The 24,276-nt window shown below is 33.2% G+C and overlaps 1 protein-coding gene across 1 annotated transcript in view; it reads right to left on the bottom strand.

Moving 5' to 3' along the window:
• Positions 1-24,276, bottom strand: part of KLHL4 (kelch like family member 4) — a 145,742-nt gene that overhangs the window by 29,642 nt on the left and 91,824 nt on the right. Inside the window, 5 exon segments of the mRNA XM_045471639.1 lie at positions 6,313-6,499; positions 9,388-9,600; positions 15,377-15,573; positions 18,479-18,615; positions 19,000-19,167. Coding sequence (XP_045327595.1) covers positions 6,313-6,499; positions 9,388-9,600; positions 15,377-15,573; positions 18,479-18,615; positions 19,000-19,167 — 902 coding nt within the window.

The raw sequence follows: 24,276 nt of genomic DNA, 5'->3' as shown, positions 1-24,276 counted from the left end.
TATGGCTTGTATATTCATAACGGATTCTTTGGCTATGTTATGCTATTAGTAATACTAATACAGGTGTCAAACATGATAATTTACAACAAAAAATTATCTTGTAATCTATTACTGACTCTTTATACATCCATTATGATTTTAAATACCTATGGCCATTCAATATATTGATTATGCTCTTTTATTTTATTCAGGTTTTTTTTGTGTGTGTGTCTGTGTTGATTTAAAATACAAGTGACTAAAGAAACAGGAGTGAAAGTTTCTTTTAAATGGGCCTTTGGGGGCACATGGGTTGCTCAGTCAGTTAAGTGCCTGACTCTTGATTTTGGCTCAGGTCATGATCTCTGGGTTGTGGGATCAAGCCCTGCATTGGGCTCTGTTCTGGGCATGGAGCCTGCTTGGAATTCTCTTTCTCTACTTCTGGCCCTTTCTCTCTCTCTCTCTCTCTCTCTCTCTCTCTCAAAAATAGATAAATGGGCCTTTGGTATTTTTTTGAGTATTTATTTATTTTGAAATAGAGAGAGAGAGAGAGATGGGAGGGGAAGAAAGAGGGAGACAGAATCCCAAGCAGGCTCTGCACTGTTAGTGCAGAGCCTGATGCAGGACTTGAACTCATGAAGCATGAGATCATGACCAGAGCTGAAACCCAGTCAGATGCTTAACTGACTGAGCCACCCAGGTGCCTCCAATTCATACAATTTTACATGATGTTAAAATTAAGGATTGTAATTTAAAATAGATTAGGCTGGGGCGCCTGGGTGGCGCAGTCGGTTAAGCGTCCGACTTCAGCCAGGTCACGATCTTGCGGTCTGTGAGTTCGAGCCCCGCGTCATGCTCTGGGCTGATGGCTCAGAGCCTGGAGCCTGTTTCCGATTCTGTGTCTCCCTCTCTCTCTGCCCCTCCCCCGTTCATGCTCTGTCTCTCTCTGTCCCAAAAATAAATAAACGTTGAAAAAAAAATTAAAAAAAAAAATAAAATAGATTAGGCTTACTTATTATTTATTTATTATTATATTTAAGAATGTAATTCTGAGATACTACCTATTTTATGTGTTAATAAAATTTCATTTTATATTCAACTGCTAAAATGTCCGTTTTACTACCATAGCATACTGCCACTATTGCCATAGTAAATGGTCACTACTTCATACTTCATTCAGAATTTTTGCATCCATGTTCATCATGGATATTGGCCTCTAGTTCTCTTTTTTAGCAAAGTATTTTTCTTGGTTTGGTATCAGGGTAATGCCAGCCTCATAAAATGAATTTTGAAGTTTTCCTTATTTTTTTAATTATTATTTTTATTTTTTTGTAATATTTTGAGAAGAATCGGCATTCACTCTTCTTTAAATGTTTGGTAGAATTCGCCCATGAAGCCGTCCAGCCCTGGACTTCTGCTTACTGGGAGCCTTATTTTTTTTAATTTTTTTAAATTTATTTTTGAGACAGAGAGAGACAGAGCATGAGTGGCAGAGGGGCAGAGAGAGAGGGAGACACAAAATCTGATGCAGGTTCCAGGCTCTGAGTTGTCAGCACAGAGCCCGACGTGGGACTTGAACTCACAAACCAAGAGATCATGACCTGAGCTGAAGTCGGACGCTTAACCGACTCAGACACCCAGGCGCCCCTGCATACTGGGAGCCTTTTGATTCTGATTCAGTTTCCTTGCTGGTTATCAGTCTGTTCAAGTTTTTTATTTCTTCTTGTTTCAATTTTTGTAGTTTATATGTTTCTAGGATTTTTTTTTTCATTTTTTCCAGATTGTCCAATTTGTTGGCATATAGTTTTTCATAATTGTTTGTATTTCTGTGGTGTTGGTTGTTATTTATCATCTCTCAATAGTTACTTGATTTCTTTGGGTCCTTTTCCTTTTCTTTTTGACAAATCTAGCTAGAGGTTTTTTTAATTTTGTTATTTTTTTCAAAGAACCAGTTTCTGGTTTTATTGATCTATTTTATTGATTTTTATTTTCTATATCATTTATTTCTGCCCTAATCTTTTTTTTTTTTTTCCTTTCCTGGATTCAGGCTTCATTTGTTGTTCTTTTTGTAGCTCCTTTAGGTACATAATAAATTGTCCATTTCTTTAAGCAATGCTTTTTACCAGTCATTCAAAAGAGCTGCTGCTATATTTTAGTAAAATTTGATTTTGCACAAAAAGGAAGTTTCTGATTAATTACCAAGGTTGGAAATAAAGAATTATTATCCACAGATATAGTGTACCTACACAGATTTTGACAGATTTAGGGAATTTCATTCCAAATATATAGAACCAACCATAGGAATAAGCAAAAAACACTTTTCAGTTTTTATTATACTGAGTGATTTTTGGAGAAAATATAATTCATTACTTATGATGAAAATGCTTACATCTGAAATGTATCCACTGGCCAATTATAATGCTATGGTATGAGATCATATCAATCCAAAATTTAAGCAAAGTATATTGTATCTATGTCTGCTTCCGAAAGTTTTTCTATGTATATTGGATTAGTGAAGACCATGTATTTCTTTTCTGTAATTTTAAATCTTTTCTGATGAATAGTGCACTGTAAGCCTTTATGTCTCAGAAGTTTGAATTTTCACAAGAGAAACTTGTATATGTAGATACTCATTATCCTTTCTCCTTAATACCTCCATCTTTCACTGATAAGGTGGATTTGGATGAATTCTGATTTATAGATCAGCAATTGCTCAATTGACTACATTTACTACTGAGAGGGCAAATACCACCTAGAAAAATATATTTTCTACACTAAATATTTCTGTATGAAACTGTTAAAACTGGAATATCTACAATTGCACATCAACTTTCACTCTGTCAACCAGTGCATTTTCTCTGAATGTTTTCATATTTTTCTACTTCCTCATTCCAATCTTCCCATATCTGTCTTCCTATCCACTTCTTCCTATTCTAACTTTTTATTTCAAACTCTTTCCATTACTGGAATTTACCAATAAGCCAATTTAGGTTAGGAAACAAAGGTTACATTTCTCTACTTAAGATTATGAAGCTATTAATAGTCAAGTAATTAGTCAGGAAATTGTGCAAAGCTACATTTACCAAGTGCATACAGAAAGTTTATAATGAAAGAATGTAGAAGTCTGTTTAATACCAAGTTAATTTTTTCTGGGAATTACATTAAATATAGAAAATATATATGCCCTACATCTCTTATTTTTATCTATGAAAATATACTACTGGTAGTTCTGTATCTTGAACTCTGAAGATTTCTTACAGCCCATTTACATGCCTCCACTATTGCTTCAAGTAATCAAAATGTAAGTTGGCTTACCATGCCAGCTCTATACTTGTTTTATAGAAAAACAAATTGGATTTTTTTTACTGATATCTCCCCTTAGGGCTCATTTTATAATGTTTCTGTGTATATAGATCTTCCCTAAAACATTGCAAATATTGTTTCTCAATTAATTTCTAAGTTCCTATTCAACCCTCATTTATGATCTGGTCAAGAGGAAACAAAACCAACCTAATTTTGTAGTATTGTTGGGAACATGCTAGTTCCTATAATTGTGAACATATCTAATTTAGTGACTTTTCTCCATCTAGTTCTAAAATGATCTAAAAACAACTATATTAGCCTCTAATTTGCCCCATGACGTACTGCCTGTCAGAATTCATTGTCTTTAATAAATGGAACATTACTGAATACTTTTACATACAAAAGCCCAAAGTTTGCCATTTGACCATTTTTACATTGTGACTCTGTGATCATACTTACAACTTTCTGATGGTTGTTTTAATATACATGGTAAGAATTTTACTTAACCCCAGCCACTTGTGTGATACTTATATTTGGCAACTAATTCCAAGTTAACTGTGTGAATCAAAAAGAAAATTAAAGATTCAAGAAGTACTGCATTTCCTAGACATCAAAAGGTGATGATTAAGAAAAAATCTTTAAAAAATGAAATAACACACTATAAGGAAAGCATGTACATTTAAATTATTTTTATAGCTTTAAAATAATGGAAATATAATATTGACTTACTTAAATGTTACCCCTTTAATTTTTTTTGCTATATTTAGGTGTTTTCATACTTTTCTTTCTTTCTTTTCTTTTTCTCCCTAAGTGTTCACCTTGGCTTTTCAGTAGATTCTAAGACCCTCAAAGAGAGACATCAGTTTTGTTGTTGTTGAACTTTCTTCTAAAATAGTGGCAGTATAGCAAAAAGGAAGATATAATTTGAGTAAAAATTCCACTTTCAGTTTTTCTACATGCTTGTCCTTGGGTTGGCTATCTAACCTTAAGAGCCTCAGTTTCTTCATCTGAAAAATTACAATGCTATCGTGTAGCATTGTGAGAATTAGAAATTATGTTTACAAAATGCCAATCAAGTACTCAAAAATAGTAGTTTTTACTATTATTGTAGTTGTCTGCAATTTCCCATAGGACTTTTTATGTCTGCAAACACTAGGTACCCATGGAGTCTCAAAATCATAGCCTTAGTTCCTTCCATATCAAATTGTGGTAATAGAATCAAGGAGATTATAGGTTCACATTTCAGTCATTCTTAAAAAGTGATAAGGAACTGTAGATACTTATTACCATTTTTGTAACATATTCATTTTGTAACAAACTTATAACATAAACTTTGTAAGTTAAACAAGAAGCTGAAAAAGTAACAAAAATAGGGAAGAAACACACATAAAAAAAAACAGACAAAAAGAGCACAAAATGTTCAATTTTTCCCTTTGCAGTTTAGGCTATTAAAAATAGAAACTAAGTATAATTATGCTTGCATTTTGTTTTTAGTTTCCTTTAATTCTAAATATCAAACTAGACACCTCATAGAGTGCTGTTAATATTCATTTTGTTCAAAAAATGGGAAAAAAATCAAGTTACCAAATTTGCAATTAATTATAGTACCTCACTGTTATTGTTATTTTCTGAAGAGCACTAGTTCTGTGAAGCTATTTTGCTACTTTGTAAATAATTGCATTTACAAGCTCTTGTTTTAGAAGTTTATAATTAATTGGCATAGTTCTTATACTGTCTTTCAATTTCCAGTTACATATTTCAAAATAAATAATTGGTTTCCAGTAGCAAAGAATTTTGACTTTTGCATTATTTTTCTACAAGGTACAAAATAACATTTATATGTATGATTTAGCAGATTTTAAGTAGGTTGGTTTTAATTTCTACACAGCTAAGTATTAATTACAAAATCCTTCCCTAGGTGTTTTGGAAACATGGGTCTACAGACTAAGAAATCAAGTAAAAAAGGCAGAGATGTAGATAAATATGTTCTTGGAGGATTCAGGGAAAACGTCAAGGCTTCAGAAACTTTTCCTTATTCCCTTTGATAAAATTCTTATGTAAAATCATTACTCCAAGTTTAAATTGCTAATCTTGTTATCAATGTTAACAGCATTCCAATCAGTCTTAAGGGTTAACTTACTTTAAACTTATGCACTCCTTTTTTGTTGACCTAAGTCCCTTGGTTTGTAACAGAACTAACCTACATTCCTTAAGATTTTGCAGACCTTTGGCCTTAAGGAATGAAGGACGATAATGCCCCAAAAGATAAGGCCTAACCACTTTTGAAAGCAGCTACCACTGATGCCAGCAAGTCTGTTCAGGATTATGTTGATATGATTAACTACCTGAACACCAGCTTCTCCTGATGGTGCTTGCTCATAGCCCCCAGGATTTCCAACACCTTCTCCTTAAAACACTCTGGTTTCATTTAGCCTGGGACTATTGTCTTTGGAACATTAGTCCACCATCTTCTCAAGTTGCTGGCATTCTGAATAAAGCACCTCTCCTTTCCCATCATCACTTATCTCTTGACTACTGATTTTCATGTGGCAAGCAGGTGAACCTGTGTTTAGAACCCGTTGTCTGTCCTGTAGCATCAACACTTCAAGATTCTTTGTAACTAGTCTTTGAGCCTCTAACAGGAACTTAACAGCAAGGATTTAGAGACCCCTCTTCTATTTCTTTCAAAAACCAAATATGCTTTTTATGCAAATTTGCTAAACCTTTCCCTTTATTTTCAGGGAAAGTAAGTTTTCCCTGAAAACATCTTACATTGCAAAGGAAATACTCAAATTTAAAAATTACTGCCATAAAATAAAAGCACCTATTAAGAGCTTTGCTAACACTAATTAAAGGATTATATCCTATTAAGTTAAGGAAAAAAGTTGCAAAAGTACATGAAGTGTGCTGTTTATGAAAATTAGCTTTAGATGCACACATTTAAATATGGCTTTAATGCCACCTTCATAATTTGCAGGGTGTTGAGAATATATATTCCTTTTTGAATGATACTTTCTAAACCAATAATGTTACCTTTCATAGCATCCATGCCTCCCACAGCATAAAGTGCCCCCACAGTTGATTTTCTAGGCTTTGTCCGAGGACTTTGCATCATAGGTTGTCTCTCAGGTAAGAGATGATACTTCATAGCTTCCATTAGGAGCTTCTGACACTCAAGATCACCAGTAAACATGGAGCTGTTTTCAAGATCCACCAGTAACTGAAAAGTAATGATGCATGGTATATGAAGTGAAGAACCCATCATTAAAAAGAACATATTTTTGTTTATGTAACTTTGGAGAAAACTTGAGCTAGTTCAAATGTAAAAGTGTTAGTAATTTAAGTTAGTAACATATTTTATTCTTAGTAAATTTTTATGTTCACTTATGATTTCAAATGATTAACGATCTCATGGCAGTAGCTACTGATCTGTTCAGGTTTATTTGACATATTATTCATCTTTTGAATATATAAATATAAAATTTCAAGAAGTTAAAGTGAAAAGATACTCATAAAATGTGTTAGTGAAAGCAGGCCAATGTCTACACAAAGCAAGCATCTTCCAGTCTGTTGTATGAAGCTAAATAAGCAGGCACTTTATTGGTAGATTTAGAGAAATTGATACAAACATTCCCAGTTAAAATAAAGTAATATCACCCACAAAGGACTGCATCTTTATCATCAAATGACTTTTGTAAAATATTCTGAAAGCAGATGCTTTTTATCTATACATGTACATGTGAACATGAGTAAAGTATATGTGTTAGTAAGTAGCGAATACATCAGCAATTGTAGATGTTCAATCCTTTCTAATCATCATTACCTGGCAGACAATAAGACCCTCATTGAATGGGATAAAAGCTAAGTAAAATATTTTTCCTGAGATGAGTTGAGAAGTGAAGAGATTGTTTCAGAATTTTACCAAGGGTGATTTATATTGGTTCATTGGAGTTTTGGCTCTACAGTATCATAGAGCATTGAGAGGAATAGCAAGTAGTTTTTGAGATTGGAAATGCTAACCTGACTCCATAAAGCTTCCCTGAACTTTCCTGTTCTGCAGTGGTAAAACCCGGCTCAGTTCTTATCTCACCTGTAATCTCTGATCGATCACTTTGATTTAGCTGGTGAGACCCCAGACATTTCCTTAATCCATATGCTGCTGAAAATCAGTTTGAAAACTGAACTATGTAATTTCTTTTCAAAATATTCTTCAGAGATTTACCAACATTTTATTTATATATTTAATTTCTAGAATATGTGTTTAAAGTCACTATTAAAATTATTTTGGAAGGACTATATTCTGTATGCCATTACCAACCACTACCATCATTTGGAAAAGTTCACAATAGCATACATTTTAGGCATAAGACATACTCAGGGGTGGGGGGCCAAAAACCATTGGTTATGTGTTAGGGCTGGAAATTTCTCCTCATTCAAATAAAGTAAGAGAGGTCCAAACTAAGCAGTTTGCTGAAAGAACACCATATAGACAAAGCAGTGTAAAGTTAAGGGGCTCTGATCCTTTATACCAAGTCATGTCAATTTTTTGCATATCTAAGAATCATCTGGAGAACTTATTAAAATACAGATTCCTTGGCTTCACTCTCATAACTTGTCTCAGTAGATCTGTAGTGAGGGCCTGAGAAACCGAGTTTCTAACAAGCTCTCAAGCAATGCTATGCTGCTAGTTCAGGGACACTTTGAGCAGTAAAGTACTGCCTTAGAGAATCTGATAAATATTATACATCCTCTCATCAGAGTAACACACATAAGTGTACACACATTCACACAAATATAACATTCCCAATGATTCTCAACCTTGGGTCTAAAATTATACGTATATCTTGGGGCATCTGGGTGGCTTAGTTAAGCATCCGACTTCGGCTCAGGTCATAATCTCGTGGTTTGTGAGTTCGAGCCCTGCATCAGGCTCTGTGCTCACATCTCAGAGCCTGGAGCCTGCTTTGGATTCTGTGTCTACCTCTCTCTCTGCCCCTCCCCTACTCATGCTCTGTCTCTCTCTGTCTCTCAAAAATAAACTTTTAAAAAATTAAAATTACATGTATATTTTAACATTTTTCTTTTTAATGTTACTATTGCTCTGCCCTTTGGATAAATTTGCTATACCCAAAAGGGTAGTCAAAGTTCTTTCATTCCCTATGGATAGATTCTCAAGAGTAAACATGTAGTTTCATGGATTTAATTAACAGATAAAAGAAAAAAAAGTAGAGAAATCATCAGGAAATTAATATTCTATTTTTAATAATAACATTTAATTGTTGAAATTGATTAATTTTAATTATTAGAAACTACTGATCCACTAAACGTTCCTCTTTCCAATGTGGATGGTATTTTATGACTTTAGTCACAGGCTGTATAATATATGAAATATGCATATGTGCAATATATTCATATATATGATATATAATTGATATCTTCTATTGTTTAATTTGTTAACAGAAAAAAATGTGGTTATTACCAATGGTAGAAGTATATAGTGAGACTGCACTCCAACCTCACTAAACTTCACTTACTAAAATTCAGTATGAGGTAGGTCAATCCTGAATCATATCCAAAGGTGTTTGTTTTTAGAATCATTTTTACTATAATCCTTCAGCATACATGATGAGGATGACATTATAATGATGCTGTAGTACATATAAAGATTTTATGATGTACTTTCAATCATAGCAGCTAATTAACCATGTTAGTATTATCCAGACTCTAACTGCTTCTTAGACTCTACTCTGGGATGCTATTATACTGGTTATTATCAGCTTGCCTAGAAGGTGGGCAGGAAAAGAAAAAAAAAAAAAAAAGAGCCTGGTCATTTTCTCTGCTTCTTACAAATGCTGTTTGGCGAGAGAGGAAACAAATTAATGAATATGCTAAAATTTAGGGATTAGCTGTAGTTTATCTTAGTCTTTGTTTTCTTTCTTCATCAAATATAGTGTGAAATTAAAAGCTGGGTATGTCCTTCTAGGAAACAAATACTTTACACTTCAATTAACAGAAATCCTCTGAATAAGATAAAATTAGATGAATAAGGAATGGATTAAGGCCTAGGGGTATTTTAGAACTATATGTTACCTTGGTAAATTTCCATACCTGTGGTGGAAATAATGGCAGTCTGATAAAAGAAAGCAACATTGCTAGGTCTCCTTGCCTAGCCTGCACATCATACCCCACCCACTGCATTAGAGCGTGAAAAATAGTTTCTTCATCAGGCACATTAATGTCATCACTGCACAGAAGTTTTGAAATTTCATTAGCTGGAAGCAGGAGAAATTCTTGGTTCTTTATGACCTCGATGAAGTGTTCCTAGAAAAGAAAGGTCTACTACTGAAACTTTGTACTTTGGAAACTTCTTAAACAAAATAAGCATATGAAGACATTTCACTTTGTTAAAATTCAGAAAAGGCCAGAAAGACAGATATATACATTTATAACAAATAGATACTATTGTTGCCTGTGACAAAGGGCATGGGAAGACTTCTGAAGCTGAGGAGCCAAGTGTTTACACTAGGAATTATTTATTGAACGGAAGGAAGGACTGTAACTTCTTCACAGGCTGCATGGATAGTGTCTGATTTGATACCAGTGCTTTTCTCTCCCACCTGTTGTAGGTGGCAAAAGCTTATGACTCCAGAAGTGATTGGTGTTCAGTTGGTCTTTAGCCAAAAACCTTAAGAGGAAGGCTGGAAATTTTCAAGGTGGAGGCTACCTTAAAGACCTGGGAGGGGCGCCTGGGTGGCTCAGTCGGTTAAGCAGCCGACTTCGGCTCAGGTCACGATCTCACAGTCCGTGAGTTCGAGCCCCGCGTTGGGCTCTGTGCTGATCGCTCAGAGCCTGGAGCCCGTTTCAGATTCTGTGTCTCCCTCTCTCTCTGACCCTCCCCTGCTCATGCTCTGTCTCTCTCTGTCTCAAAAATAAATAAACGTTAAAAAAAATTAAAAAAAAAAAAAAAGACCTGGGAGAGGTAGTTCTGGCTGTGCATTTGAGGGGCAACATACTAAATTCCTTTGAGATGAGACAGATTGATGAAAAACTATTTTCTCTTATGGAAAAACATTATCTTTTATTAAACAAGGCAAAGATACATTTTACAATGGATAGCAATATACAGATTTAGGACAATCTAAAAGAGACTCCTATGAAGTTTTTTTTTTTTTTTTTTTTTTTTTTTTTATGGAGGGGAGTGGGGCTTTCAAATTTTACATATTCCTTATTTCTCTCTTCTGTTACAGTGTTGCACTTCATCAAGTATCAAATTTCAGGTAGCTGTGCTTCAATTATTTTTCATCAAAACACCAATATATTTTTTCTTAATTATAATGTTGGATATTTTTCTATGACAACACAATGATCATTTTTAACATGTTTCATAGTAAAAATCTCGAACTTTAAATGTGATAAAATATACTTCCAAAATGGAAATAAACATGTCTAGTTGGTAATTTATGTTGCACAACAGATAGATATTCTGAAAGCAGCTTAAAACGGCCTCTAAATAAATTGGGGAGATCTTAGTTGAATCAAATCACTCTCTCAGCTCCACTCAGAATTTAGTTATTGTGGAACTGAGTTAGCTTAAATATTAAAGTTATTCATACAAAAACCATCATTTGATAGACCCATCAGGAAGCTCTGATACCATAAATTCCAAGCTAACGTGCCTATTTAAATAAAGGTCCCTCTTGCTACAAAGGCAAACAATTGAGAGAGGATTTCTATTTTTTTTCTGTAACAGATGTCCCTGGTTGAAAATCCTCTCACCAACAGCAAAATAATGGAAGTAGTACTACAACTAATAATACATTATACTTGTACAGCACATCACACTTTCACAAACATTAAATCAAAAAAATATTAAGTCATCATCAATGTAATCTTATGGGAGGTGATATTATTCTGATGAGAAAACAGGCTATGTGAATTGTTTGGTCTGTGCAATAAATGGCAAATAAACACTCAAACTTAAGTCTTCAGGTCTCCTCCATTTTGCTCAACACTGCAACTGCCTTTCATAAGTGACATAACTTTTATGAATGATATGAGAAAGAGATAAAACACTTTAAAAGTAGTGGTTACCTACTACTGGTAGTGGATGTTAGCTCTGAGAGCTTATATCATATGTCAATATTATCGAAGACATATCTCATTCTCCTTTCTATCCACTCTCCAATGAAAGAAAAGAAAAACAGAGAATAAGATAAAAACAGGGAGGGTGGTAAACCATAAGAGACTCTTAAATACAGACAACAACTTGAGGGTTGCTGGAGGGGAGGTGAGTGGGGAGATGTGCTAAATGGGTGATGGGCATTAAGATGAGTCCATCCTTAATGGTAATGGACATCCATTAATGGGTAATGTTGGGATGAGCACCTGGTGTTATAGGTAAGTGATGAATCACTGGGTACTACTCCTGATACCAATAATACACTATATGTTAGCCAACTTGAATTTAAATAGATAAATTTAAATGATTTAAAAAAGCAAATAAATGAGAGAGAGAGAGAGAGAGAGAGAGAGAGAGAGAAACAGATTGGCCCAGTATGTACAATCTACTCAATGACTAATGTGGATCATAGCCATAAAATGTGATTATGTATTTGACACAGCTAAGAAATGATTCAAATGGTTTATATGATGATTATATTTATAGTGAGAAATTAGAGTTTATGATAGAATATATTATGGTTTCTGGGTAGCTGCCTGATGACACTACTGAAAATTTTTTGGCAATATAGTAAATTAGTGTAAATAAAGAATAAATATATTGGTTTAAAGGATCTACATGCAGCACTGCAATATGCAGTATTGTAGAGAAAAATTTAGTTAAGTTTGAAGAAAAATTTAAATTGTTTTATTTTGGAATTATTTTGTTTTTAATTTCAAGGTAAACACTTTCTTCTGTGCATATTCTCGAGTCTTCTTTTGTACGTTTGATTTGATATTAATTTTTTAATCGACACTTACTTTGTTGTAAAACTTACTAAAAGAACATAGCATACATGCTGAGTTTTTCATCAGTGCAGACTACTATCTATATGATTGTGATGGCTAATTTTATATATCAACATGACTTACCCAAGGAGTGTCTAAACTTTGGATCAAACATTCTGGGATTGTCTGTGAGGGTGTTTCTGAATGAGGCCGATTCACATTAGGAAGGGCCATCTGTTTTATTCAGTCTATGATTCAAATGTTTGTAATTAGGTCTTAAGAGTTTATTACTTTTAAACATTAAAATTATATTTATAATATCAATACAGCATTACAAAAACATAATTATAGCCAGACATTTGCCTACTTTGTTTCATTTATAATAGATACTAAAATAACTAAAACTGATTCAATGAGGCAACAGTATTGTGTTTTTATGCACATCCTGATTTAACAGTTTCAGTCTCATAATTTAAAAAGGAAGACAAGTTCACTTTGTGCAACAAAAATAATGTAAGCTGTTTATCAGAAAGTTTTGTCTGTGAGAGTAAGATAACAAACAGGAAATTAATACTTAGCTTTAACAGGTAGTTTTCATGTTTGGAATTTGTGGTAAGTTTAATCTTTAAACTATATAATTGTTGTTCCTGTAGACTATATGGCATTTGTATTTAGGACATATGAATATAAATAGCACAATTAGATAACATATATTAAATATCAGTCCATTATAATATTTTTCTCCCCACAATGCTATTATTTCATAAATATGTTGGAATTTTTTAATTTTTTTTATTTATTATTTTTGAGAAACACAGAAAGAGAGAGAGCAGGGGAGGGCTAGAAAGAGAGGGAAAAATCTCAAGCAGGGTCCGTGTTGTCAGTGCAGAGGACATGGGCTCGAATTCATGAAACTGAGATCATGACCTGAGCTGAAATCAAGAGTCGGTCGCTCAACCTACTGAACTACCCAAGTTCTCTTGAAAACTCAAATTTTAAACAATGACTAGGGGTGGGAAAAAAGAGGGAGAAAATTTTACCAAGAAAATTTAGAGAATCCAAACATTAGAAAGTTGAAATTTTTAAGGTCTGTATTAAATTCTAACAAAATATTGTTTGTTTGTATCTCAATCCTAAAATTATAATGTTAATTTTATTTTTAGATGTGACTATCTATTGTTTGATTTTATTTACTTGCACTTTTATTTTCAAATCTTAAATAACTGTAGCAATTTTCTTACCTTGAAATATTTATCATGTAGTTGAGTTTCACAGAAAGATCGATCCCTGGATTTTCCTTGTTTCAGAGGTTAAAAAGTTAATTTTCTAATCTGCATCAGGGAATTATTAACATTAAAAGTAATTTAATATACTTTGACTACTTTTTCTTGCCCTCTTCCCTACAGGTCATCTGTATTTCATGTCACTGTCACTTGACTGAATAAAGACAATCTTATCACATGGAACTTTTAAAGAATTAACACATACAAATATGTTCAGTTAATTTATTAGAATTACTTATTGAATTGAGAAGGATTTTAAGTCAGTTAAGTTAAAGGATTGAGCTGCAAATGGTTTTTAACCAAAATAGATGTTTTTGTTAAGACATAAAATATTCATTCTTTAAAATTGGCTGATTTTGATAATTCTCAAGCTCTTTCAGATAATATTGATATATTGATTAGTTTTTATTGAATGTTACTTATATTTCATTAGAAATCATAATGTATACAATTTTAGAAACTAAAGTTCTAATATTATAAAAAAACCAGGGACAAAAAGATCAAATTTTCCCATTAAAAATGAGTCAAAGACATGAGTAAACATTTTTCCAAAGAAGACATCCAGATGGCTAACAGATACATGAAAAGATGCTCAACATCATTCATCATCAGAAAAATACAAATGAAACTACAATGAAATATCACCTCACATTTGTCAGAATGGCTAAAATCAACAAGAAACAAACAGGGGCTGGTGAGGATGTGGAGAAAGGGTAACCCTCTTACACTGTTAGTGGGAATGCAAACGGGTGCAAGCAGCTTGGAAAACAGTATCCCAAAAGGTTAAAAATAGAACTACACTACAATACAGCAGTTGCACTACTAGGTACTTATACAAATAATACAAAAGTACTAATTTGAAAGGATACATACACCCCAGTGTTTATAGCAGCATTACCAACATTAGTCAAGTTGTGGGAAAAAAAAAAAAACAAAAAACAAATGTTCATCATGTGATGAATAGATAAAGAAGTGGTATCTATATACAATAGAATATTATGCAGCCATAAAAAAGAATGAAATCATACCATTTGCAATGACATGGGTAGAGATAGAGTATTGTGCTAAGAGAAATAAGCCAGAGAAAGACAAATGCCATATGAGTTAACTCATATGTGGAATTTAAGAAAAAGAAAAATCATGGGGGAGAAAAGAAGAAAACAAAGAAACAGACTCTTAAATATAGAGAACAAACTGATGGTTACCAGAGGGGGGTGGGCTGGGGGATGGGCTAAATAGGTGATTGGTATTAAGGAGTGCACTTGTGATGAACACCAGGTGTTCTATGTACATGGTGAATCACTAAGTTGTACACCTGAAACTAATATTACACTCTCTATTAACTAAATGGAATGTACATAAAAACTAAAAAAATCAAGCACATTATATTTTCTTAATATTGTGGATTCTACTTGAAATATATACTTCTTTGGTTTAATATTTGCAATATATATATACACATACATAATTTCTCCAAGATTTGAGATTTAATTAAACCTTTTCACCTTAAAAATTGAGAAACTTGCTTGAGTGCAGCTCAACAAGACAAATATTTTTATCTAATATCCATTATATCAGTCATTTGCAAATTATATAAATTTATATTGATTTTTATTTTTATGCCAACATTATAGTCTTTACTTTGAAAAGGTTTTTGGAAAGTTTTTTTTTTTGTTTGTTTTGTTTTTGTTTTTGTTTTTTTTTTACTGTTTTCTTCTAAGAGTAATACACACACACACACACATTGTACATTTATATATACACACACATATGCATGTGTACACATATATATTAGTAAACGAATCAGTAAGTTAGATATTGTGTTAATATAATATTACTACAAGGTAATTTGAAACAATTGATTTTACCATTGTGTAATTATGTGCCACACTTAGGAGCTCTGTACAACCCTGGGCATCTCCAAATGATGGAATCCCTAAGCAGTTTGAAGGGTGGAGCTTCCTTATGAGAAAATTGGAGCAGACTTCAATGACTTGAGTCAGCTGCAAGAGACAAGCTGCAGTCAGCAAATTTTCAATAGTATCTTCTTTTAAATGCAGGACACCTAGATGGTTTGAAAAAGTAAAGAATGATTATATGTCCCATTATATAAGACACAAATGTGCTAGCTAGTTGAATTTTTCATTTTCTCTAATTTCTAGGGCTATCTTTTCTAGTGCACAGTAACCACTGTGGGGATATGTTTTGAGGTCTCAAAATACTCTTTTGAAGCCATCATGTGCAAGGGAGTCTGTATAAACACTAATAAGATGGCTGAAGGAAGCCAGACTAGATTATCAAATATAATTGTAGCAAATGAACAGTGAACACTATTATTGCAAAGAACAGCAACTAGTTATTTCTTTATAATTTTAGGCCTGCATCTAAATCTTATATCAACTGACTGGTCCAGTTGGAAAACCATGCGACTCTTAATCTTGGGGTCATGATTTAGAGACCCATGTTGGGGGTAGAGATTACTTAAATAAAAACTTTTAATAAAAGCAAAATAAATGTTATATCAACTGTAAGCAATATGATTCAAGGAGCATTATATTATATTGTATAAGGACCATACAATTGCCCATACAGGTAACATTTATATGGAAAAAAAAATAAAACATTTGGTAACTAAGTAGAACACTAATGTTATCTGTCCATTTTTTCTTTGCATCTACATTATTAATTGATAAGAATAACTTGCTCAGATATTATGCATGGAACTGACACCTGGCATTGTCTCAAAAGAAAAATAATATTGCTAATAGTTCATAAATAAATGTTTGTATGATTATTTTCTCAGATATAAAAAAGGCTCTGTTTAAAAATATCTGTGAAGAGATCTTTAAAATATTCAGAGCCATTTTAGCTATTTTCTGTGTGTGTGTGTGTGTGTGTGTGTGTGTGTGTGTGTGTGTAGTTTTTGGAGGAAGCATTATTGATAAATTATTGCAAATATTATGTTAGTAAGTTGTATTCCTTTTTTTGTTTATCCAAGCTATAGGTAACTTATAAAGAATGAAATTTCCTATGGATATGTTCTATAAATTATTCTTTGATAGTTTTCCCTGCAAAATGCACTCATATGGATTCTATATGTTTGCATAAACATAAAGAAAAGAGCTGTGAGATGCTCTGTATTTGGTTCAGCCTCTAAATATGTTGCTAAAGGATCTGGTCCATCAGCAGACTTTCTTGTGTTGTTTTATTTTTGTCCTGGATTTTGAAGGGAAAGTCCTGCCCATATCTCATGAGACCCAGAGAAGTTATCAAGTATTCTCAGCTCCAGATATAAAGCTTAACATCCTATATACATTGAAACTTGGCCTGGTTATTAAGAATATTCATTTCTTAATAAATAAAATTGTAAAGCTCCTAGAAGGAAACGCTAAAAAATCTTATTGACATTGGTCTTGGCAATAATTTCTTGTATAATATACCAAAAGACAGGCAACTACAACTAAAATAAACAAGTGGGACTTCATCAAAGTAAAGAACTTCTGCATAGTAAAGAAAATATAAAATATATTGAAAAGGCAATATACAGAATGAGAGAAAAATACTGCAAACCATATATCTGATAAGGGGTTAATGACAAAAATACATAAAGGACTCATAGAATACAATAGTACAAAAGCAAATAATCCAATTAAAAATGAGCAAATAACCTAAATAGACATTTTTTTCCAAAGACCTACAAATAACCAATAGGGACATGAAAATATGCTTAACATCACTAATTATCAGGTAAATGTAAACCAAAACTCATTCCCATTAGGATGGCTATTAGCAAAAAGAGCAGGGATAACCAATGTTGGTGAGGCTTCGAAGAAAAGGGAGTATTTACACATTGTTTGTGGGAATGTAAATTGATACAGCTTTATGGAAAACAGTATGGTGTTTTCTGAAATAATTGGAAAATAAAACTACCTTATCATTCAGCAACTCCACTCCTGATTGTATGTACAAAGAAATAAAATCAGGATCTTAAGAGACATATGGACTCCCATGTTTGTTACAGTATTATTAGCAATAGCTAAGATATGAAAACAACCAAACAATATACATATCCTTCAACACTTGAATGTATATATATATATATATATATATATATAGCACCTTAGGGATGCCAAGTAGAGTTTTAGTCTCCAGGGAGGAGCTGAGAGGGGGAAATAGGGAGGTTCATCTCAAAGGGTGTAAATTTTCAGTTATAGGATATATAAATTGTGAGAATATAACATACAGCATGGTGTCTATAGTTAATAATATGGTATTGGGTACTGTGTACTTGAAAATTATTGAGAGTATATCTTAAGCATTCTCACCACAAAAACAATTAATAATTTGAGATAATGTGTACATAATTATTAATGATTATAATTAATATAATAATAATTAAGGTAATTATTATTAATTATCTTCATCTTAGTAATTATTCCACTTGCATATATATAGCAAATTATCACATAGTACACTTTAAATATAGACACTTATATTTTTCAATTATTCCTCAATAAAGTTGGAATTAATTAATTAATTAATTAATTAATATTTCTTGGCCCCCAAACTCATCTTATTACGTTTGCCTTATAGTTTGAGTAAATATGACTTTGTTATTTCAAAGGAAAGACTAAATCTCTAATATAGAGTTGGAATATTATACTTCCTCTCTAGTTTTTACAAATGAGAATGTAGCCACAACATTCAAGAGAAAGACAGATATATGCTTGTATTTTTGTGTTAAAATAGCTTTATTCTCTGAGGGTCAAAATTTTATGTTATATTATTTATCTCTTACTCTTTCATAATACTGAATTTAAAACCTGATTTTGCACCTTACTACCTTCATAAAGTTACTTAACTAGTCAATCCTTCAATTTTCTCATTTGCAGAATAGAAATAATAATAATGTAAGTTATATAATGTAGAGTTATTGTGAGGATTGAATGACTTAATACGTGCCACTTTACCTGTGTAAGCATACTGCACCAAGGAATTAAGTGCATTAGGATCAACTCCTTCCATCCTGACCTCTTCTTGTTTGGCTTCAAATACATCATTAGTAAATATTGCAGCAAAATAATCGGACACTGCACTGAGAACCAACCTGGAAATGGGAATGATTCATAGGAACTGAAATGAGACCAGTATATCATTGAAAAGCTTGAAATGCAGTCAGTAAGTTTTTAACACTGCTGAGTTCATTATCTGCATGAATCTTTCACAGTTCAGTAAAGTATAGTGAAATTAGAATGGTAAATTAGGTAAGTTTATTTTCTTTTGAGGATTTGTGATGTTTTACATGTATTTCTTTAAAGTTTGGCTCTTTTAAATATTACACAGGGAAATGGATCATATATGCTAATGCTTTTTCAATATAGGAAGATAAAAAGATACTTTCCTCAGCATTCTAATTTGTTTTCAATGGACAAATTCATTCTCATTCAAGTGCTTTACTAACAAAATATTCTGTCTGCATAAGGATACTTACCTATGGGCTGGAATTCGGAGGTGTCCCATAATAAGTAGTACATCACACAGTTGTTTCTCTTTCAGATAGTTCTCCATTTTGTGAAAAGTTTGTTCTGCATAATTTACAGCATGAAACTGCTCCTCAGATCTATGAACATTCATTTCTTCAGGATATTGTGTATCTAATCTAAAAGGGGTGTAAGAGTGAAAATATGGTTTATTCTCTTAGTGAGTATGCAAATGTCCGATGCAAATTTTGGCACATCAACTTCTAAGAGAAATATGCTGGATTAGATAAAATTTAAGTATGCCTTCCAATCTTAAATATTTCACTATAATTACTGTCTGACCTTCCATTAAAGTGCAGTGTCATGATTCATATTTTTACCTGGAATGGAACCATAAATTTGTATAGTTCCATTGCAGGGCTAGTGGTAATTTTTATATGCACAAACATAAACTTCAAAATGCTAGCCTTTTTCTTTGATTTTTATTGGTATCACAATTATGTTATTAGGCACAAAATCATAGACATTATTCAAAATATTTTTCAAATTTCATTATGAACTGAAACTTCTCCATAGAATACTCATTACACAACAGAAATATTTCTTGAAGAATCTTAAACTTGAGATTTCTCTACAATATGTCAGCCCCATCAAGAGAATATACAATTTCCATCTTATATATACTTTTTCAGGATTTATTGAGATATAATTAATATACAACATTGTGTGTGTTTAAGATGTACAATGTAATGAATTAATATATGTATGTATTGTGAAGTTATTACTACAATAAGGTTGATTAACACATCCATCACCTCACATAGATACCATTTTTCATGTGTGTGGTTAAAATATTTAAGACCTATGGTCTTAGGAGACTTTCAAGTTAAGATGGTGGAGCAGCATGGAGATCCTCAGCTTGTCTTGCCCCTGACACAGCTAGATCAGCATCAAGACATATTGCACACCTAGGAAATTGATCTTAGGTTAACACAACAATCTGCATAATTTGAGCCACAGAACTCAGGAGGTACATGGCACAAAGCTGTGAACTGTGGGAGAAAAGCTGTGGAGGGTAGGAAGCTGTTTTTGCATAGAGAGGATGGAGAAAGGGGGAGAGTGCAGCATATGTCAGGAGAGTGCAGGAAAAACACTAGTCCAAAAGTAGTTGGATAAAAAGAGAAAGAGTGAAAATACTTGCCCAAATGTAGTTGGACAGAAAGAAAGAGTGAAAACACTCACAGGGGACTGAACAAGAAATTTGTTCCCCAAAACCACTGATGGCAAGAAAGGAGAGGGTTTCAATACCACCAGGATTCTATAAACAGTGGAGTTCAGAGTCTAAAGTTCCAGAGCTCAGTGCTTGTGGTGCTCTGGTGAGGAAGCAGGGTGAATCCCCAGGAGCAGGGAGTGGGGTCTGGTGGGTCTCTATGCCACATGGGGAGAAGCAGTTCCCCTGCTTGGAGAACATTTGGTAAAGACCATATGGCCTCCCCAAAGGCATAGGTCCCAGCAGACTCTGGAGAGCAGCCACATTTGCTGGTATTGGGACAAAGATGCCAGAGTGCAGTGAAACTTAGTGTCAGCTATGTTTTGTGATTTGCCATGATCTCTGAATGTCTGCTGTTGCATGATTATACAAACATTTTCTGGGGTGAACTGGCACCTGGCCATTGCTCAGGGAAACCCTCCCCCAGAAAGTTGACATGGGTACAAGCCACAGGGGTCTCTGAAGTTTGGGGTTTTAAAATGCAAAACCATCTGAGATAAAACTCTAGAAGGAGGTGCCCCTTGGCAAGCTGATGGAATGGACAAGGACAGGGTATAGGCAGGGAGTGGATGGAGGTCTGAGACAAAGGAGGGGTGCTTGATCACAGGTAGGTGAGAGAGTGAATTTCTTCTGGCAGAGACGAGGGAGCTGGATTTCCATAGTCTCCTGCAAACAAGCATGCTCATGCTTGCACATATACTCTACGCTGATCCACCACAGTAAGCTAAGCAGTGCCACCTAGTGGGGAACAGAGCCATAACACGGAGGCCTGCCCAATTGCACCCTCCAAGCATAACCCCTAGAAAACCAGCAGAAAACCCTCCACCTGCTTAGTATACGGACTTTAGAGTGATTCATAATATAACCTCTAGGGGAACCTGGATGTAAACTCATTTGGGTTTCATTTTGTTTGCTGGTTCATTTATAACTTCATTTTGTTTGATTCTGTTTTTGTTCAAATATTTTTTTCCTTTTGTTTTCTTGGATATAGAAAAATGTATTTTTATTTTCTTTTTTTAATTTTTAAATTAGTTTTTATTTTAATTTTTAATTTTTAAAATTTTTATTCTATTTCATTTTCTTTATTTTGTTTTATTCTATTTATTATATACATTTTTAATTTTTAAATTTATTAACTTTTTTCTTTACTTGCTTTTTTTTCCCTTTTTTCTCTGTTCTATCAAGCTTCTTTCAACAGGCAGACCAAAACACACCTAAGATATAGCTTCCTTTATTATATTGCTTTGTTTTTACGTTTTTAATTTTCATTTTATTTTTCTTCCTTCAAAATGACAAAATGAAGGAATTCACCCCAGAAGAAAGAACAGGAGAAATGACAGCCAGGGTCTTAAAACATATATATAAGCAAAATGTCTGAATTAGAATTTACAACCACGACAATAAGTGTACTAGCTAGGGGTTGAAAAACAATAGAATCCAGTTCTGCAGACATAAAAGAAGTAAAAGCTAGTTAGGACAAAATTGAAAATACTGTAACCAAGATGCAATCAAATAGATGCCACGACAGCAAGGATAGATGAAGAAGAACAGTGAATCAGCAATATAGAACACAAAATTGGGGAAAATAATGAAGCAGATAAAAGAGGGAAACAAAGGCAACAGAGCACAATACAAGACTTAGAGAACTCAGTGACTTATTAAAAAGGAATAACAACTGAATCATAGGAGTCCCAGAATATGAAGAGAGAGAAGAAAGGTGCAGAAGCATTATGGGAGCAAATTATAGTGGAAAATTTCCTAATCTGGGGAAGGACAGAGACATTAAAATCTAAGAAGCACAAAGAACTCACATTAGATTCCACAAAAACTGACCATCAACAAAGCATATTATAGCCAAATTCACAAAATACACAGACAAGGAAATACTTATGAAAGCAGCAAGGGAAAAAATCCTTAACCTATAAAGGAAGACAGATCAGATTCACAGAGAACTTACTTATCCACAGAAACTCGACAGGCCAGAAAGGAGTGGCAGGATATATTCAAGGTACTGAATAAAAAAAAAAAAAAAAAACGGAGAAAATAATTATTTATCCAGCAAGGCTACCATTCAATATAGGAGAGACAAAAGTTTCCCAGACAAACATAATCTAAAGGAATTTGCGACCACTAAACCAGCCCAGCAATAAATTTTAAGGGGGACTCTTTGAGTGGAGAAAAGAAAAAAACAAAACAAAACAGAACAAAAGCAACAAAGACTATAAAGGACCAGAGAACATCACTCTACAGACAACATGATGGCACTAAATTCATATCTTTCAGTACTCTCTCTAAATGTCAATGGACTAAGAACTCCAATCTAAAGACATAAGGTGTCAGAATGGATAAGAAAACTAGACTCATGTATATGCTGTTTACAAGAGACTCATTTTAGATGTAAAGACACCTACAGATTGAAAGTAAGGGGGTGGAAAATATTTGTTATGGTAATGGTCATCAAAAGAAAGCAGAGTAGCCATACTTATATCAGATAAACTAGATTTTAAAATAAAGACTGTAACAAGAAATGAAGAAAGGCATTATATCATAATTAAGGGTTGTATCAACCAAAAAGATCTAACAATTGTTAATATTTATGTCCCCAACATGAAAAACCCAAAATTTAAATCAATTAATCACAAGCATAAAGAAAATATTTGATAATAATGCCATAATAGTAGGGGACTTCAATACCCCAGTTATAGCAATAAGCAGATAATCTAAGCAGAAAATCAACAAGGAAACAATGGCTTTGAGTGATACAGTGGACCAGATGGACTTAACAGATATATTCAGAACATTTTATCCTAAAGGAGCAGAATACACATTCTTCTCCAGTGCACATGAAACATTCTTCATATTAAACCACATCCTGGAAAACAAATCAGCCCTCAAAAAGTACAAAAAGATCAAGATCATACCGTGCATATTTTCAGACCACAAAGATGTGAAGCTTGAAATAAACCACAAGAAAAGCAATGGAAAAACCATGAATACTTGTAGATTAAAGACCAACCTACTGAAGAATGAATGGGTTAACCAAGAAATTAAAGAGGAAATTAAAAAATACTTAGAAGACAATGAAAATGAAAACATGACAGTCCAAAACCTCTGAGATGCAGCAAAGGAGGTCATAAGAGGGAAGTATATAGTAATCCAGGCCTTCTTAAAGAAGGAAGAAAGGTGTCAAATACACAACCTAATCTTATACTTAAAAGATCTGGGAAAAGAACAGCAAATAGTGCCCACACTTAGCAGAAAAAGGGAAATAATAAAGATTAGAGTAGAATTCAATGATACTGAAAAATACAAAAAACAATAAAAAAAAATAGTAGAACATATCAAAAAAAAACAGAAGCTGGTTCTTCGTAAGAATTACAAAAATTGACATACCCCTAGCCAGACTGATCAAAAGCAAAAAGGAAACGACCCAAATAAGTGAAATCACGAATGAAATAGGAAAGATCACAACTAACAATGCAGAAATACAAACAATAATAAGAGAATATTATGATCAATTATATGCCACACATTGGTCAATCTGGAAGAAATGAACAAATTCTTAGAAACATATAAGCTACCAAAACTGAAACAGGAAGAAGTAGAAAATTTGAACAGACTCATAACGGGTAAAGAAATTGAATAATTAATGAAAAACCTCCCACCAAACAAGAGTCCAGGGCCGGATGGCTTTTCAGGGGAATTTCACCAAGCATTTAAAGAAAGATTTAACATGTATTCTTTTGAAGCTGTACCAAAAAAACCCCAAAACAAAACAAAACAAAACAAAACAAAAAAATAAATAAAAACAAAACAAAACAAAACAAAAACACCACTAGAGGAAAACTTCCAAAGTCATTCTATGAGACCAGCATTACCTTGATTCCAAAACCAGACAAACACCCCACTAAAAAGGAGAGCTACATACCAATTTCCCTGATGAACATGGATGCAAAAATTCTCAACAATATACTAGCAAACTGGATCCAACAATGCATTAGAAGAATTATTCACCATG

This window comes from Leopardus geoffroyi, chromosome X (assembly GCF_018350155.1).
Source record: "Leopardus geoffroyi isolate Oge1 chromosome X, O.geoffroyi_Oge1_pat1.0, whole genome shotgun sequence".
In the NCBI taxonomy this organism is placed as follows: Eukaryota; Metazoa; Chordata; class Mammalia; order Carnivora; family Felidae; genus Leopardus; species Leopardus geoffroyi.
This window is presented reverse-complemented; position numbering and strand designations above follow the sequence as displayed.